General features: G+C 42.0%; 1 protein-coding gene and 1 pseudogene across 1 annotated transcript in view; one reads left to right on the forward strand and one right to left on the reverse strand.

Moving 5' to 3' along the window:
• TTC27 (tetratricopeptide repeat domain 27) overlaps positions 1–19,203 on the reverse strand; it is a 183,141-nt gene that overhangs the window by 157,249 nt on the left and 6,689 nt on the right. The window contains exons 4-5 of the mRNA XM_029937972.1: positions 16,974–17,114; positions 11,085–11,187 (exon numbers count right to left, since the gene is read on the reverse strand). Of these exons, the coding sequence (XP_029793832.1) occupies positions 11,085–11,187; positions 16,974–17,114 (244 nt within the window). The remainder of the gene's footprint in view (positions 1–11,084; positions 11,188–16,973; positions 17,115–19,203) is intronic.
• LOC115290173 lies at positions 1,769–2,117 on the forward strand (annotated as a pseudogene).

Below are 19,203 nucleotides of genomic sequence, written 5' to 3' on the forward strand. Positions count from 1 at the left end.
CAGCATTTCACAAAGCTGTCCACAAGAACTATTGCATAAATAATGTTAAAATAATATTAACACTGAACCTTAATCATACTTCAATTAAAAAAAAGAATTTGAGGGGCATCTGGCTGGCTGAGTTAGTGGAGCAGATGACTCTGGATCTCAGGGTTGTGAGTTCCAGCCTCATGTTGGGGGCAGAGATTACTTAAATAAATTAACTTAAAAAAAAGAATTTTAAAATATTTTTTAAAAGTAATGCATAATAAATGAATCGAAGACACACTTCCAGTGTCCAAAGACAGAGAATCAGCTTTCTACCATTCAAGCTGAAAGAAAAGTGATATATACTGAATGCCAACTCGGCCTAGTACTAGGTGTATATTGTGTTGTAATTCTCACAATGATGTCTTGAGGCTGACACTATCCCCACTTAATTCATTAAAAAATTACACTCAGGTGCATCCAGGTGGCTCGTGGGCTGAGCATCCAACACTTGATGTGGGTTGAGGTCATGGTCCCAGGGTTGTGAGATCAAGCCCCATGTCAGGATCCATGCTGAGCATGGAGCCTGCCTAAGATTCTCTCTCTCCTTCTTCCCCTTCCCCACGTGTGTGCATGTGCACCCTCTCTCTCTCAAATAAAAAAGAAAGAAAAGAAAACTGAACTCAGATAGCTTACTAACTAGTCGCCTCAGTTGTTAAGTGGAAAAGCCAGAATGTGAACCCACACTTACTGGGAAAATGGGGGTGAGGAGGGAGTTGGCAGAATAAGGGTGTTCTCACAACGAAACTCCATCAGTAGATTTCTTCCACACAAACCAAACTCAAGAATAGCTGGAACTGATGATACTCAGTGCTCTTAGTGCTTTTTATTAACTTTCTTTTCCTTTTATCCACCCACTATTCCTATCTAGTCATTTTTCTCAGAAATACAATAACCTTCTATGATCTTAGCACAGTTCACAAGTGACACAATTTTCCTTAGTTCTCAACAGTAATTTTCCCTGAAAGTTCTGGATGCAAACATATACCAACGGATGTAAAATTTGGCCAAGCGTTTTGAAAATCTCTCAATAACTACAGAAAGGCCATTTCTGCAAAGTAGACTTCCGATGTTGTGATAGCCCATATAAGTCTAGGGAAGGCTGTCAAACTTAAACTGTCCTAATAACACAGAATTAAGTCACCTAAATGCCCAAAGCTGGTTATCTGTGTCTATCTTCCCTCCTTCCTACCCACCTACCTACCTACCTGTGTGTATTCATGTGTGTATTAGTGTAAGTGGCTTTCATCTTCTAATTCTTCTGTATCTCGGATGTTCAGGGGTCAAAGACAAATAAAAGTCAGAAGATAAGCCCTGGGTTTTGTTTGTTTTGTTTATTTTTAAGAATTAATCTTTAAATTCCAACAGGATGACCGATTACTTTCCCAATAAAAACACCTTTAAAAAGCTGTATTGAAAGTCTAGATTTGGGGCACCTGGGTGGCTCAGTCAGTTGAGCGTCCGGCTTCGGCTCAGATCATGATCTCACAGTTCATGGGTTCGAGTCCCACGTCGGGCTCTGTGCTGATTGCTAGCTCAGAGCCTGGAGCCTATCTTCAGATTCTGTATCTCCCTCTCTCTCTGACCCTCCCCTGCTCACGATGTCTCTCTCTCAAAAATAAAAAAACATTTAAAAAAACAATAAATAAACAAACAAACATTAAAAAAAAATAAAGTCTAGACTTAAAATGTTTACTATATTGTGCAGGCCAGGCAGGGCCACAGTCATACACCAGAACTCATGGCTATGTGGCCAGAGCCCAGCGAACCCGCCATGGGGAAGCCCTTCAAGATCCTAGGAATTTTAGATGCTAAAAACATTCCCTAGGCATGGGATTCAATATTATATGGACAGCTCATCAGGATCTGTTGTGGCTGGCCTTGGACATCTTTTGTTAACTAGCAGACTTAGGAGATCATGTAATATTGGTACAGGAGGCTTTATCATGCTGGTTCCATCATGGGTATAACTACGTAAGCTAAACACCCAGGGGAGAAATGCCAGAGAAGGAATTAAAAATCAGATGTTATATGAAAGTACCCACCTTGCTCCTGAAAGAAAACAAGCCAAGGGCAACAGCAGCAACTGAGCAAAGTCTCAAGCACAGAAAGCCCAAATACAGCTCACTGGGGTCAGTGTGAACAAAGGCAAGGTCAACTACAGTAAACACACAATGTACCATAAGGCTTTCAATCAAGTAAATAAAGTATGTGTAAGAATAAACAAAAATAAATAAGATGTCTGAGACAACTGTGCTGAGAAGAAAAGTAAGGACTCCTCAAAGAACAAAACCCAGATGAAACCTGAACCTCAGGAATTAAGCAAGCCCCGGAGCTGTAATCTGCCCTGAAGCTGTCTACCAAACCCTGGGACCTTAGAGTTCCATTTTTATGGCTGCAAGGAATACTTGCAAAAGAGGAGTCCTGGACCCACCCAAAGTAGCCAACCCAGGAGGAGACTCCATTCAAAGCTGAGACCCAAAGAACTGTGTCTTCACTTGAAAGGTTAAAAAAAGAGGTAAGTCTATCATGCAGAAGAGGTCGGCAAGAAAAATGGCCCTGGGGGAAGGGGGAAAAAATTTATCCTAAGAATGCATAACTGTAAGCCAGCATTTACACATTTGTGAGATCACATCTGAACAGGAACACGCTAGCCAACTCCAACTCATTTCCTCTAAAAAAAAAGTCCTTTTCTCCCGGATCCCCATACTTCTCAAGCTTATTTCCTACTGCTGCTTCATCAGTGTTCCATCCTTCTCCTGCCTCTCTCCCGTCCTCAACAATTTTCTTCTCTTCTATCCTATGACTGTTAACAAACATCTACTAAGTTATTATATATGCTTAGACTTACACTAGGTCCTACAGCGAGGTGTAAGCCCTGACCTTCCCTAACAAGAGATGGGGGAAAGAAGAGCCAGGAAGAGAAGACACATAACAACTATTTAATATACACATTTACCATGCAGTGAAGTTGTGTGGTACTGATCATAAATACCGAAGAGGTCAGGTATACCTGTAAGACTGGAATCATTAAACAAAACTTTTCAAAAGGGCGGGGCGGGAAAGATGGGTAGAAATGTGGCTACAGTTTACTTCTAGACCTTAAGGCTCACAAGAGAGGAGTCCGTGTGGGTCTTGTTCACTGTTCTATGTACACCTATCATAGATGGCCCTCAGTAAGTATCTAAGCAGTGCACAAATATTTAAATGCCCTTTGATGGCTACCAACAAGATGGAATCCAATGTCCTAGGGACCCAGCTCCTGCCTACCTGTTCAACCTCATCACCTGACACAAGCCACCCTTCACACTCTGCTCCAGCCATTCCAAACTACCAGAATTCCCAAATCCACAAGTTTGGTTCAAGTTCCTGTACTTCTCTTGGTACATGTTATATGCCCTTTCCAACTTCACCTAATAAAGTCTTACTCGATTCTTCAAGAGTTAGTTCAAGCGTGAGGCACTCTGGGAAGCCTGTTCTGATCTCTGAGGTTTAGATTAACCACATCACATCCCTTCCTTTACTCCTCCCCCTTCATGCCCTCTTCCCCCTACTCATATTTTTGCCCCTGCCCCACTGAGTTCATCAATATCTCTAGCACCTAGCACAGTGACTGAAACCCAGCAAGCATTTTACAACCAATTTGCATTAAACAACACATTGAGTAGAAAATATAAAGTCAGAGGTAAAACTTGGAATATTTAAAAGACTTTCCTAATCAAAAAAAGTGACATGATGTAAATGGTACTTAGAAAAACCAATCTGATACTAATGTAGAAGGAGAAGCAACAAAGGCCAAGAAAGAGCCTACAAGTCAGGGGTAACCCTTCAGACGTGAAATGACAGTGCAGGAGCCTTAAGTAACTTGGGGCTGGTCACAGAGAAAGGAGGACAGACCTACCCTGTCATTGTCTGTTGCTCAACAGCAGTCCTGTCCAAAAACTTTCCTTGACAATGTAAATATTCTCCAGCAGCACTGTCCAAATTGGTAGCCATTAGCTACAAGTGGCTTCTGAGCACTCCCAATGTGGCTAGTGAAACTGAAGAACTGAATTTTTTATGTCATTTCTTTTTATTAGTTAAATGTAAATAGTCACAAATAGCTAGTGGCTGCCGTATAGGATAGCACAGCTCTGGCCAGCAGTTATAAGTGACAAAATCACAGATGTTTTTAATTAATAAAAGGAAGCACTTTGCAGCAATTATGGACCCTAATAATGAAATGCTTCTCTCTCAAAGTAATTTCAGAAAGCACCCAAGGAAAGAGGAAATAACATTTTTGGATACAATCTTTCAATGGATTCCAGCATCAGGATGAGTGGAAAGCTAGCCTAAGAAGAATCACATTATTTTACACCTGGAAAGGATTCGAAGAGTAGTACATAGAAAGAATCCTTGGTTCGGAAGTCAGATGAGTTGTCTAAGTGACAGGAGAATCTAAAAGCTAGATCTTAAAACATTATGTTCTGCTAACGGTCTTGATTGTGGTAAGTTCAGAGGTGTATACATATGTAAAACATCATTGCACATTTTAAAATATAAGTAAAAAGGGCTGCCTGGGTGACTCAGTTGGTTAAGCATCTTGACTCTGGCTCAGGTCATGATCTCACAGTCTGTGGGTGCAGGCCCACATCAGGCTCTGTGCTAACTACTCAGAGCCTGGAGCCTGCTTCAGATTCTGTGTCTCCCTCTCTCTGCCCCTCCCCCGCTTGCTTTCTGCTCTCTCAAAATAAAATAAAGACATTAAAAAAAATTTAATATGGGTAAATACTGCAGGTTAATTATACTTCATAAAAGCTATTTTAAAAAAGCACACTACATCGACTACCCTACCATCCTCTGTCAATTCTTCAGTCCTCAGTTCTATCTCCTACAGTTGTTGTAAGGAATAAACTAGTTCATATAGTTAAAGACGGAGAACAGTGCTTGGCACAGGGCTAGCCCTGGAGAAGTGTTAGCCGCATCACCATTATCAGGTACTAGAATTCTGCCCTACTGACCAGCTGCAGAAATGTAATGGAAAGAAGAGTGGGCGGGACTTGGAGTTACAAACTACATCACGCGTCTGGCTCTTGGGCAATGTGAGTCACAAGTCAAACTTTGTAAAATGAGTTAGTTAGCTCAACAAAATAATCTCTAAAGGGCCTTTCCAAACTAAAGATTTCCGACATGGCCTAGGATAAGAGTGGTAGGAATGGATGTACGTGGGGACCCTTAGGGAAGAACTGATAAGATTTAAGAATTGGCTAGATGCACAGTATTATGGATAACAATGAGTCAATTATGAACACACAGTTTCAAGCTTTGGATGACTCAAGGAGAGGAACATGTCAACTCAGGGGACATATATTTATTATTTTAATAAGTCAGTAGGTTCTTCACGGAAATGAATATTCATGACTTTCTGGATACAAATGTCAATAGTACATTTAAAATGTATGCTAAAACCAATGTTATGTTAAAATGAAATTCCTATGGATAGTTATAATTAATAAGTTTAGTATATTTAATAACACTCATTCCAAAGTATCAATTTTTTTTAACATTTATTCATTTTTGAGAGACAGAGAGAGACAGAGCATAAGCACAATTAGAGCAGAGAGAGAGGACAACACAGAATCTGAAGCAGGATCCAGGCTCTGAGCTGTCAGCACAGAGGCCGACGCAGGGCTTGAACTCATGATGCGAGATCATGACCTGGGCGCTGAAGTTGGATGCTTAACCAACTGAGCCACCCAAGCGCACCTCATTTTTTTTTTTAATCAATGCACTCATCAGTCACCAAGAGACTAATCTCTTGACCAGCTCTTTTGACAAGAAAACAATCTAACCCTAGAGTCACAGAGTTGCCTGTAGATGTTATAGCAGAACTCTTGGACAAAGCATTTCAACCTGTTTTCTCTTAGACACCAACTTCTTCCTAAGCTCATTTGCAAACAGCTACACCGTTTGAATACTACATCTGATGCACCATACTGAATGCATTTTTGGTATCAGCTCCCACAATAAATGGATGTGTGGGACTCTAAGCCATCTTTTAGAGAATCATGGTTTCATTGGTGTGACATCGCAAAGAGTGCCTAGATCACGCTGCAGAGCATAATTTGCAAGACTCGTTTCAGAGACGTGATGAGTCCAGCAAAGTTCTGCTGACAGAGTGGTGGGCTCTATTCCACTACACTGTACTGATGTCACATTTCTGGACAAAAATATAAGGATCACCGTTGTTCATGAAATCCTCACTTATGTTTCATGGACTAAAAACAATCCTGCCAACTTTGTGCTGATCCTTCAAGGGCAACATTTCAAATATAATATCCTTCTCTGGACACTGAGCAATATTTCAGTTGTAATTGACTGCTTGGTCAACATTTGGGTGAAATCCCAGAACAAAACATTTTTTAAATAAAATTGTTTATGAAATGCTGCAGTTTAAGACTATCTGCAGACCTACTTAAACATAGCCAAAATGGACCAATTTATGACTAGATAAAATGAAAAATGTCGTTGATCAGCCTAGAACAGCAACATAAAAAATGCTTAGTTGTAAGGCAAAGTAAATGATATGCTGAAATATATTGCAGAAAAGAATCAAGACCACTTGGGGAATGAGTCACTTACAAGTCATCTTTTCCATATCTTAGTTAACCCTTTCTGTTTGGAAACTTAATTTTACTCCATAGAACAGAATTCTCTCTGAAACATACCATATGGTCCTTCCTTTTTAAAATGGTGTATAAGGGGGGGGGTGCCTGGGTGGCTTGGTCGGTTGAGTGTTCAACTCGATTTCAGCTCAGGTCATGATCCCAAGGTCACAGGGGAAGCCCTGCGTCAGCCTCTGCACCAAGCATGAAGCCTGCTTAAGATTCTCTCTTCCACTGCCCTCAGCCCTACTTGCTTGTTCTCGCTTTCTGTCTCTCTCTCTTGCTCTCTAAAATAAAAAATAATGAAATAGAATGGCACCTTAGGAATGTTATTTTTTTTCTTTTCTTAATAATTAATAATTGTAAAGATTAGTAACTGAGCTGTGGTAAAAAATGTAGCCATAAATGCAAACTTATATAGTATGGGAATAAGGGAAGAAATGTGACTTTTGCTATAACAACTGATCCAATTCGATTTTCTATAAAAAGAAAAAACAACTCCCAGTGACACCTTTTTTGTTCACTTACCAATTTTCCATAAAAGTATGACGAAGCACAGGAAACTGTATAATATCCTAAGTAGTACAATGCAATTACCTTTCCACAAAACTAAACGCTGGGCTGGATCCTGATGCCATCTTACTTCAAATGCTTGCACTGTCCTCTGGAAAGGGCAACGTTTTCTCCCCATTACCATCGATGATGTTCAAGTCATCCTCGCCTTTCAAAACCTTACCCAATTTCATAAGTTAGAAGCTCATCTCCACTCTGCCTCCTTCGCACTACGTTTGTTTATGGAGTATGCCTACGTCATTTCAAAAATAGGAAATGGCATGAATCGGGGAGACTCAGTCTACACAGTTTTCATTTTACTGAACACTACGGAAAACATGTCTGCTAACTAGGGCATCAGGTCTTCATTTTCTCCAAGGTTCACTTTATAGTTCATTTTGAAGTAAACTCCACCCTTAGGCAATGCCATTAGGAGAGATTCAAGGTCTGCATGGCGTCTGGGTAGGATCAATTTTTCTCCTAACTGCTCTAAGAGTCCACTTTTTATTTTTTTAAGTAGGCTCCATACCCAGCATGAAGCCCAAAGTGGGGCTTGAACTCACGACCCTGAGATCAAGACCTGAGCTGAGTTCAAGAGTCAGATGTTTAACTGAATGAACCAACCAGGTGCCCCTATAATATTCCACTTCTGTAATTCTTGTACACAAGTTAAGTCAGATGAAAGTTGAGGTGCAGGACAGATGGAGTTCTGAAACGCCCCTAAAAGTGCATGTAGAAAGGCTCAATAGGGGCGCCTGGGTGGCTCAGTCGGTTAAGCTTCCGACTTCAGCTCGGGTCAGATCTCACGTTCGTGGGTTCGAGCCCCGCGTCAGGCTCTGTGCTGACAGCTAGCTCAGAGCCTGGAGCCTGCTTCTGGTTCTGTGTCTCCTTCTCTCTCTGCCCCTCCCCTTCTCATGTTCTGTCTCTCTCTGTATCAAAAATAAATAAAACATTAAAAAAATTTCAAAGATGGCTATCTTTTAAAAAAAAAAAGAAAGGCTCAATAAACCTTAGCTGTTGTTATTCAACAAATAGGTACTAAATATTTACTATTTCCCAGGCAGTGTGCTAAGGAGAAAGAAAAAAAAAAGAAAGAAACCGCATCAAGAAGCTCCAGTCTAGAGAATCCACAGTCTTAGTGAAAGTAAAGGTGGATCAGTAGGCTAAATCTGCTCATAAAAATCTTTTATAATCCAAACGCATTAAATCAGAACTATGGGCAGGAAAACGGGAGAGTCTGTTTTCAGTTCTGTCACTTAAAAAATACTATGGTAAAGGGACAGCTGGGCAGCTCAGTCAGTGGAGCGTCTGACTTTGGCTCGGGTCACACACTCACGGTTCGTGAATACGAGCCCCACATCAGTCCCACTGCTGTCAGCACAGAGCCGGCTTGGGAGCCTCTGTCCCCACCTCTCTCTGCCCCTCTCCTGCTCATGCTCTCTCTCTCTCTCAAAAACAAACAAATGTAAAAAAATATATTGTATAAAAAATACTTTATATAGAAATATACAAAAACATTGTATAGAAAAAAGCATTGTATAAAAAAGTAAACTCCTTACATGTAATAAACCAATTAATTTATCATATGTCAGGTTTAAATCCCAAAGCAACCTAATGGAGAACCAGGGGGAGCGGAGAAGGGAGAGAGAGTTAGGGAGAGAGAGGGATGCAAAACTTGAGAGACTACTGAATGCTGAGAATGAACTGAGAGTTGAAGGGGAAGGGGGAGGAGGGAAAAGAGGTGGTGGTGATGGTGGAGGGCACTTAAGGAGAAGAGCACTGGGTGTTGTATGGAAAACAACTTGACAATAAAATATTATGGAAATAAATAAATAAATAAATAAATAAATCCCAAAGCAGAATACATATGTGTGTGTGTGTACATATTTATTTTAAATATATATATTTTTAAATGTATGTATACACAAAGTTTGGTCTAGCATGCCCTTGCTGGTTCCACAGCCTTGCATTACCTAAAATCCTGAAATAATATAACTGTTCTAAGTCCTGGTTGGCATAAACAATATAAATGAATCAATCATCATACTGACTGAATATTTTCCTTATTTTCTTCTTTTGAATAATGGACAGATGTTCATTTATCTAAAGTTAGCATATGCTTATGTTATTTCTATCCTAGAACAAAAAAATTTGAGATTAATTTCAACTAAATTACGTAGCTTAGCTTAGTAGTATTTATTACCGCACAAACTAACATTCTCTCCACTGTATCCTGGCCTCTCTTGTCACTGCACTACATAGATGTGCCCTTGAAGGAAACGGACTCCAGAAAGGGGTGGGGGCTTCTTGTGATGGCGTATGCGCACCTGTTAAGGTCGCCATATGCCTTCATGAATGTGCCGCTCCACCAAGGACAGATCAATGCTTCTCCACCGTCTCCCCCACGTGGGCCTCCTTATCCGTGCGGGCCAGGTCCCAGGTCCCCAGGGGATGTGTGAAACCACAGTAGTACCAAATCCTTTTCTCTCTCTCAGAACATCTAACTGTGCTCACCCTTCTCTACAATGATGTGAGGCCCGCATGATGAGAGGAAGTGAGGTGCATGGGGTGCAGGCACGTGATGTAGCGTTAGGCTTCACCTTCGACAGCAGGCTATCATCTGCCTCCAGGCCGCAGATGACCGCAGGTGACCGAATCCACGGGGGACAGGGGAGTACTGTACCCACCTGCGCACGTGCATACGTACTCACGTCATGCACACCCTTGCTGTGGTGAAAGAACTATGGGCTTTGGAATCAGAAACACCTAAGGTCGAGGCCCTTCTCTGTAACTCTGAAGTCTGTAACCAAGTCCAAGTTCATCTGTGTTCAAACATTCCTTCACTACAAGAGAATCTGTTTTTGTTTTGCTTTGTTTGGCAACTTTTGCTAAGAAGACTCATTCCAAAAGCCCAGGGAAACCAAGTGTCAAGGTACCCAAGATTCCTCTCTTTTCAAAACGCTTCCCTAGGGAGCCTGCAGGGCATCTGTTGCAAAGACAGTGGGAGGCACTGACAGAGGGGTGTGGTTTCTACTTTCGTGTATATTTTAGGCACTTTTGTGCATGTATGTTACACAGTATAATCAAAAATAATATAACCTGTAAAAATGTCTTTCTACCTATTGTCATCCTTAGGAAAATGTTTTTCTACCAAATGTACTCATTAGGAGAGAGGATAAATAATTTTGTCTTCGGCATGTCATTTGGCACAATTTACTCCAACTCATTGTTTAAGGAATTCTTTTTTTTTTTTTAGAATTTTAAAAAAATTTTCTTATTTGATGTTTGTTTATTATTGAGACAGAGAGAAACAGAGCATGAATGGGGGATGTGCAGAGAGAGAGGGAAACACGGAATTAGAAGCAGGCTCCAGGCTCTGGGCTGTCAGCACAGAGCCCAATGCGGGGCTCGAACCCACAAATCGTGAGATCATGACCTCAGCCGAAGTCAAACGCTCAACCAACTGAGCCACCCAGGCACCCCAAGAATTCTTTTAAGCAAAGAAAATTTACATTCATTTCCAAAGAGGCTTCTCAGATTAAAGCACAGAGAAACTATTAAAATACTTTGTAAGCAATTTGTGATAAGATCATGGTAACTTACATAAAACGAACCACTTTCTAAATAGGTCATATAAATTACAGTGATGGCCTCTTTTAAAATTGAAAGGTGAAAAGAAATTCTATAATCTGATACCCTAATAATTTGTGATATTCCCCACCCAGAAATAAAGGGGAGAACAAGAGACCACCTCAACCAAGAAGTTACTATTACCTACAAAAAACTAAACCGAAAAGGAACGTGTCCGCTGAGGACTTAGCGTGGCGCTGCGCGCCCACGTCAGACAAAACCTCGACGTACCTTCCGCGATACAGTCTCCGGCGAGAGCAAAGAGCTGCGGCGAGCGCTCCTCCAGCAACTGCTGCTGAATCCTCACACACCGCAAGGTCCACCAGGGCAGGCTCTAGGGAAAGAAAGTCCCACGTAAGCTGAAAGGAAAGGCCCCTCTGGAAAACAGTGCTTACATTACTTGCAATCAGTGTTTAGAATTTTTTTTTAACATTTGTGAAATTAAAATTCTTCAACAAACTCATCCATCCACTGCTCCGTCGTTGGTAAGAATCCGCAAATCTGCTTCTCCGTCTTGCACAAGAACAAGCTCTCGGCTCCGTTCTCTCGGAACCTGTATCTTGTTGAGCTGGGCTTCCTGATGCCATGTAGAACTTACAATATTCTCCTTTAAAATGTCTGCTGTGGGGCGCCTGGGTGGCTCAGTCGGTTAAGCCTCTGACTTCGGCTCAGGTCATGATCTCACATTCGTGGGTTCAAGCCCCACATCCGGCTCTGTGCTGACAGCTTGGAGCCTGAAGCCTGCTTCAGTTTCTGTGTCTCCCTCTCTCTCTAGCCCTCCCTGCTCACACTCTGTCTCCCTCTGTCTCAAAAATAAATAAAACATTTAAAAAAATTTTTTTAATAAAATAAGATAAAATGTCTGCTGCTGTCAGCACCCTTCTCCTCCATTGCACCCGTTCCACGCCATAAACCAGACAGCCATTCAGCCGGGAGAACTTCAGCCAGAACCTCCCGGAGGCAGGGGTGCGGTGGGCGTAGGGGCCAGTAATGTTCTCCCTGCTCTGAACTTGCAGCGTATTATTTGTACCACCTCCTCTGCAAACACAGTCCACCGCAATCACGTAGGTCGTCCCTAGCTTTCAGTGTTGCCCACCATCTACCCAATAAGGTAAGAAATCACGTCCTGCCCATGTCTAGATGCTCCTCAGAGCAATCTATTTGGCACAAACTACCCTGTAAGAAATACCTTAGATTCAAATATTCCCCAAAATTAAGACAATCCCTTCCACACCCTGTGAGACCCTTCCACAAACCCTTCTCCCACAAGTGTGGCACAAACTGCCTTCTCTGACCTTCTACACTGTTCCTAAAAGTCAGCACCACATTGGGCAGCTCTTATTTTTCAAGAGTGTGACTCTACCTGGTCCAAACATTCTTGAAGACAGAGACTGCATTTCATACATTGTCTTGACTATGGCTGAGAACATAGCCGTTTTTCTCTATTGTCTGAAGCTGTTCTTACTTGATCACTATTTCAAAAAAACACTTGATCCTTGGGGCACCTGTGTGGCTCAGTCAGTTGGGCATCCGACTCTTGATTTCGGCTCAGGTCATGATCTCATGGTTTGTGAGTTCAAACCCCGTGTCAGGCTCTGCACTGACAGCACAGAGCCTCCTTGGAATTCTGCATCTCCCTCTCTCTCTCTCTGCCCCTCCTCCACTCATGCTCTCTGTCTCTCTCTCAAAATAAATAAACGTTAAACAAATTGGGGTGCCTGGGTGGCTCAGTCAGTTGAACATCTGACTTCAGCTCAGGCCATGATCTCACAGTTGTTGAGTTCGAGCCCCCCGTCAGGTTCTGTGCTGACAGCTCAGAGCCTAGAGCCTGTTTTGGATTCTGTGTCTCCCTCTCTCTGTGCCCCTCTCCCACTCATGCTCTGTCTGTCTCTCTCTCAAAAAGAAATAAACATTAAAAAAATAATAATAATAATGATACCTTGAACCCTATTTAAAAAAAAAGAAAACAACAAACAACAAAAAGCCAACACAGAAGCATGTACAATAAAGAGTGAAGGTCTCTCTTCTGCTGTCTCAGTGGCATTCTCCTCCCCTGGAAAGATCCATGACGAAGGTTTATAATCTTCTGAATCTTCCACTATGCACACACGAGTGTATGTGTGCATGTGTGAAGTGTATGGGTGAGTGTGCAAGTCAGAAGTATTAATTATTTTTGAGAGGTTCATTAAAATAGCAAGTATGATCATGCACTGAGTCATCTAAATTAAATATAATAACTATGCTATTTTGAATATACTGCATGAAAGTATAAAAAATTAATTTTTCCTCTTTTTTAAAGCAATATCTACTGGGGCACCTGGGCAGCTCAGTCGGTTAAGCATCCTACTCTTGATGTTGGCCCAGGTCATGATCTCACAGTTTGTGGGATGGAGCCCTACATGGGCTCGGGTTCTGTGCTGACAAAGCATGGAGCCTGCTGGGGATTCTCTCTCTCCCTCTCCCTGCCCCTCCCTAGCTCATATTCTCTCTCTCTCTCTCAAAATAAATAAACATTTTAAAAAATTTTAAAAAACAACATGTACTAATAGAAGATCAGACTTAATTATCAAAAGCATCTTTTTTTAACTTGAACTTAATTCCTTCACTGAAGTAAGGAGTAAACTGCCTGGTCCCTGCCTATACCGCTCCGACAATGGCGCCGTCACAAATGCACTGTGATTCTGTGACAAAATCCTTCCTAATGACTGACGCTGTTTCCTTAGTCCTTGTAAGGACAGGCAGAATTATCAAAAAAGAGAAGTTTCACATCATGTTTAATTTAGTTCCCTGAGGTGTTGCCTCATTTTCCTTCTTTTTCTATCACTATGGCTAACATCATCAGGCTACATCTCAATTATCTGTCCCTGAACTGCCATCAGCAATAAGTGACTCGGGTTTGGTAGCACACCCTTCCTTTTCTAGATACGGGAATTCAGACACAGCCAGTCAAAGAGACTGCCCCCTTTTTTTTTTAATGTTTTATTTATTTTTGATACAGAGAGAGACAGAACATGAGAAGGGGAGGGGCAGAGAGAGAGGGAGACACAGAACCAGAAGCAGACTCCAGGCTCTGAGCCAGCTGCCAGCACAGAGCCCGACGCGGGGCCCGAACCCACGAATGTGAGATCCCACCCGAGCTGAAGTCGGAGACCCAACTGACTGAGCCACCCAGGCACCCCAGAGACTGCCCTTCTAAGAAAACTTACGACATCTGATGCTGAACCTTTAAACATCAGCTCTATAAATAAACTTTTAACCCAAAATCTTTATCTGGGGTGAGAGTGAGTGTGAAAAATATAATGAAAGCATAGCCCATTTTTCTACTAGAAAATAAAAGTGTCCTTTTCTGTTTGCCAAAAATTGCTTAATAGAAAATCTGAGGCATTAATAAAAAAAGAAACTCTAGTTTCTAGATACTGATTTTAGCACTTATTACAGAATGTTCCGATCGGGAAGTCACACTAGTCAATAACGTCCTAGAAGGCAGGAAGCGTAAGTGTACTCAAAAGTCACCCAATAAATCTTTGCCAGGTTGGTCCATTTTTAAAATAATTATAAATAAGGGAAACTGATATTCCAGAGAAATTAATTAGCATAACATCACACAGCTGAACCAGACAAACTGCGGTCTGACTTCGAAGCCAAGACTGCTTTTACTCAACATTTACGTATTACTAATACTAGTCTACATACTTCACAGATTGGGGGCTTGGGGAAAACCACGTTCTTTTATAGCTCCATAAAAATATCATTACAAACAACTTGATACATTCTTCACAAGTAAGCCTATTCAAAGCTAACTTGAAGAGGTCAAAATAAACTTGGATAAGTACGGAGACACTTCTTTACTATTTTATCTTCATTTATCAAAGAAGTCCTTCTCATATCATCATTGAGAAAATGACATACTAAAGACCCAAAGAGAAAAGAACTTTCATGTTTTCAGCGCAGAGGGATTGCTGCACGGTGACGTGTAACAAGAACACAGGGTTGTGAGCCCGAGTCAAAAGTTGTTGGCACCTGCCAAGAAATTGGTAACTTGTCTCTCCAACCCCACAAAGTATGACATCCACGGCCAGCAGATCACATATTTACTTGTTTTCCTAAGTTGATAGTACATATATTGTTTTATATCTTAAAGATGCTTAACATACAGGCTGAGGAAAGTTTTCCACCAACAAAATTTAAAACTGTCTCACTTGGGGCGCCTGGGTGGCTCAGTCGGTTAAGCCTCCGGCTTCGGCTCAGGTCAGATCTCACATTTGTGGGTTCGAGTCCCGCATCAGGCTCTGTGCTGACAGCTAGCTCAGAGCCTGGAGCCTGCTTCTGGTTCTGTGTCTCCTTCTCTCTCTGCCCTCCCCCTCTCATGCTCTGTCTCTCTCTGTATCAAAAGTAAATAAAAACATTAAAAATTATTTAAAAAAAAAAAAAAACTGTCTCACTTATTTATGACTCTAGTCTCACTACAAAGAAAATAATGCCATCTGGCAGCCTCATGCCTTAGTGATACGTTCTTTAGAGCCAAGTACTAGTCATTCTAGAAGAGCGCATTTCACTCAGATCAACTCTAGAACAATTCTTTTATTCAAGCTAACATGGCTAAACAATCAAAGATAGGCCTTATATCTACTCTGACATGTTAAAATCCATCTAGTAAAATCCCTTCCAGGATCAGTGATTCAAATTCCTTTGGCTTTCATGACAGTCACTGAAAGAAGCAAAACTTCCCTTCTTACCTCTTCCTTGTCTAAAATGAAATACTTGGGGAAATAAGCCCTTAAAACACTACAGCTCAAGTCTACATTTTGCCCATTGAAATACTATGTTTCTTAAAAATCTTCGGACTCAGTCGGTTGGGAGTCCGACTTCAGTTCTGATCATGATCTCACAATTTGTGAGTTCAAGTCCCACATCGGGCTTTGTGCTGACAGCCTGCTTAGAGCCTGGAGCCTGCTTTGGATTCTGTGTCTCCTTCTCTCTCTGCCCCTCCCCCATTTGCACTCGGTCTCTCAATGTAAATAAATGTAAAGAAAAAAAATTTTTTTAAGACTGCTTTAAAAAAAAAATCTCCCGCCAACACTTAGAAACTGGGAGATTTCACATAAAATTTATTAATCATTTCTGGTGACAAGGGTCTACATCCTCAAGTTGCCACAATTAGGACAGGAGTCAGCAAGCACACAGTCTGCAGGCCAAATCCACCCTGCTCCTGTTTTTGGACAGCCTAAGAACTAAGTACACTCTTTACAATTTTAAAATACTGAAAACAACAACAACAACAAAAGACTATTTTCCAACATGTGAAAAGTATATAAAATTTCAATTTCAGTGTCCATAAATAAAGCTTTATTGGACACAGACACACACCCATCTGTTTACAAACGGTCCATAGCTGCTGTCACAGCACAACGCAGCCCGATGGCTACAAGACACACCGCCCAGATGGAGACCTCCACTAACCCTCCAAAGACTCATCTGTATCACTCCTGCAGCTGTGTCACTCCTGCAGCACAGTGGCTGTGGGTATGAGCGGGTCTTAGCTAATTTATGTGGGACCTAAAGAAACAATGTTACAAACATTCAACAAACCGTCTACTAAATCCAACCCCAGTAATGAACCAAGGTAGGATGTGAGCCAGGAAACAAGAATTAGGATGACTGCAAGGGTACTAAAATCCTGCCTACTGCTCATTATCCCTACAGGAAATTCATGAAAGACCATGAAGGATGCTTTCAAACCTCAAAGACTGAGAGAAGCAATATTTATATACACACCATACATCTATGCACAAAAGGAGAAAGTTTTTGTTTATTTTCTTTTGATTTTAAGGTTTTAACTTTTCTTAAAGTGTATTTATTTATTTTTGAGAAAGAGGGGGAGACACAGAATCCAAGCAGGCTCCAGGCTCTGAGCTGTTAGCACAGAGCCCGACGTGGGGCTCAAACTCACAAACCATGAGATTATGACCTGAGCTGGTGTCAGACACTCAACTGACTAAGCCACCCAAGCACCGCGTTTTCATTAGATTTTAAAATTATATACCTAAAGAAGACTTAGAAAATACACCAAAACACTGTCAACCCTGGGTATGAACCGCCTGCCGGCTCTTCTGCCCTTACCTGAATGGCTGTCAGTTTATGTCTTACATTCACTAGGATCACCCGTGCTAACAGGAGCAGTATGGGCTTTGAGGTCAGGCTGTAGACTGACTCCCCGTCTAGAACAAGCAGATTCAGAACAACTGCATCCAGTCCTTTGACCTGGAAAAAAAAAAAAAAAAAAAAAAGGAAGCCAAGATGACATAATTTAACAAAATATTAATCTTTATGGGTCTTACAATAACACATATTTTCCAGTTAATTCAACTTTGAAACAAAGGCCTTAACCTATTACACAGCAATTGGCACTGGACAGAATCATAACATTACAGACGCGCCTGGAGACCTATAAACCCAGCTGCACTGACAGACGGCCACCGACATGTCCGCACTTCGGAGGAATGGGGAAGTCAAGAAAGTGCTGGTACTGAAGAGGCTTCGCGACTTCACAGAGTCACTTACAACAAAATATCACCTCAGTAAAAAGCACCCCTATGTTAAAGTACTTGTATTAACCACCTTCCACATTTGCGTCATTAGCAGGCAAACATCATTACAAAGCAGGTCTGCTCCATAATTCCTTAGGCAAACAGCCAGCTAGGTCTTACATACTGAATGCTGAGAGGACCTAAAGCCATGGGCCAGTGGGAACCGAAGGCTGCAAAAAAAGAGATGTGTTTGAAACATCCACTTCCTTGGCTACTCAGAGATTTTCTACAGTGGCCAAGGCGCCTGCACTTTCTAAAACGTGCGCTGCACAGTTTTGACGATGGCCACAAAACAGACAGCAGAATGCTTCCCCAGCAGAAACACGAGCTCCAAAGTCACAGACACAGGAGAGTGGCCTTTTTCTGCCTCTTGATAGTTTGTGGGTATAGGTAGTTTTGGTTTTTGTTTTTTTTTTTGAGAAAGAGAGAGAATGAGATAGAAAGAGGGAGACCGAGAATCGGAAGCAGGCTCCAGGCTCTGAGCTGTCTGCACAGAGCCCAACGCAGAGCTTGAACTCACCAACCGTGAGATCGTGAGCTGAGCCGAAATCAGTGACTTAACCACTTAGCCGATTGAGCCACCCAGGCGCCGACTAGGTAGATTTTTTTTTTTTAACTGAAAGATCATTTACTACAAAATGAAATCACAGGACCCATACCTTATAGGATTCTTATAAGGATTAAATTAAATACTCCAAATAATGCCAGTGCCTGGCTCAATACAGTGCTGATGTATTCAATACCAGCCAGAAAACTGTGGATTCATCCACTGTCCTCCCTTCCTCATTGGGAAGTGTCACAAAGGAATAAAGAAAGAGCCACGCCACAAATAAAGCTTACCTACACTAAACCCAGAGGAATTTTTTTTAACTTCAATAATTAAGAAACTATTTTGAAGTTATTACAACTACCTCAATTTTAGAAGGAAGCAGATACAAATGTTAAAGTGCAGTCAAAAATTACTCTGAAGTCAGTGTCTGAACAGAGAAATTTCAGCCTGCTTTCCAATTCCCAAATCAGTGTTCTCCGGAGCACCCCAGGCTGCCTTCCCCGCAGACCTCTTCCTGCCCCTCGGCAAGGTGCAGGCTCTGCGAAGCATTAGGAAGAAGGCAAGCACAAGGTCAGGATCACCTCTGGCTTTCAGACGGGGACCACTACCTCATGGTAGCGTGGCTACTGAGATACAGACGCCCAGAGGCCCGGGTATGGTGGGGACCCCACCATGACGTCAGTCTGAGACACATGAGCACGAGGTGTCTTGTGAGGCCCCCATGTGGAGGATACACTCACTTCAGAATCTGGGAGGAGAACCTGCCTAATGTGCCGAGACTGGATCTGCAGCCTCCTCTAGTTCTCTGTCATACGCTGACATCAAAGTAAAGAGAGAACCACCCTGATTTCCCAAAGCCCACACCAAACTGGCACAGTACAGAAGATAGACATGTCTTGAAGGAAAAGAATCTGCAGGGCACCTGGGTGCTTCTCTCAGTAAAACATCCCACTTCAGCTCAGGTCATAATCTCATGGTCCGTGAGTTCGAGCCCCGCATCAGGCTCTGTACTGACAGCACAGAGTCCCCTTCAGACCCTCCGCCTCCCTCTCTCTCCGCCTCCCTCTCTCTGCCCCTCTTGCGCTCTCCCTCCACTCTCGCTGGCTCACTCTCAAGAATATATAAACATTTTAAAAAAAGAATAAAAGAATCGGTATTATAATTACTTTGAAATGAGAAACACATCCAACCATTCTAGCACAAATTTAGACCA

The sequence above is a fragment of the Suricata suricatta genome, chromosome 4 (genome assembly GCF_006229205.1).
Source record: "Suricata suricatta isolate VVHF042 chromosome 4, meerkat_22Aug2017_6uvM2_HiC, whole genome shotgun sequence".
Taxonomy (NCBI): Eukaryota; Metazoa; Chordata; class Mammalia; order Carnivora; family Herpestidae; genus Suricata; species Suricata suricatta.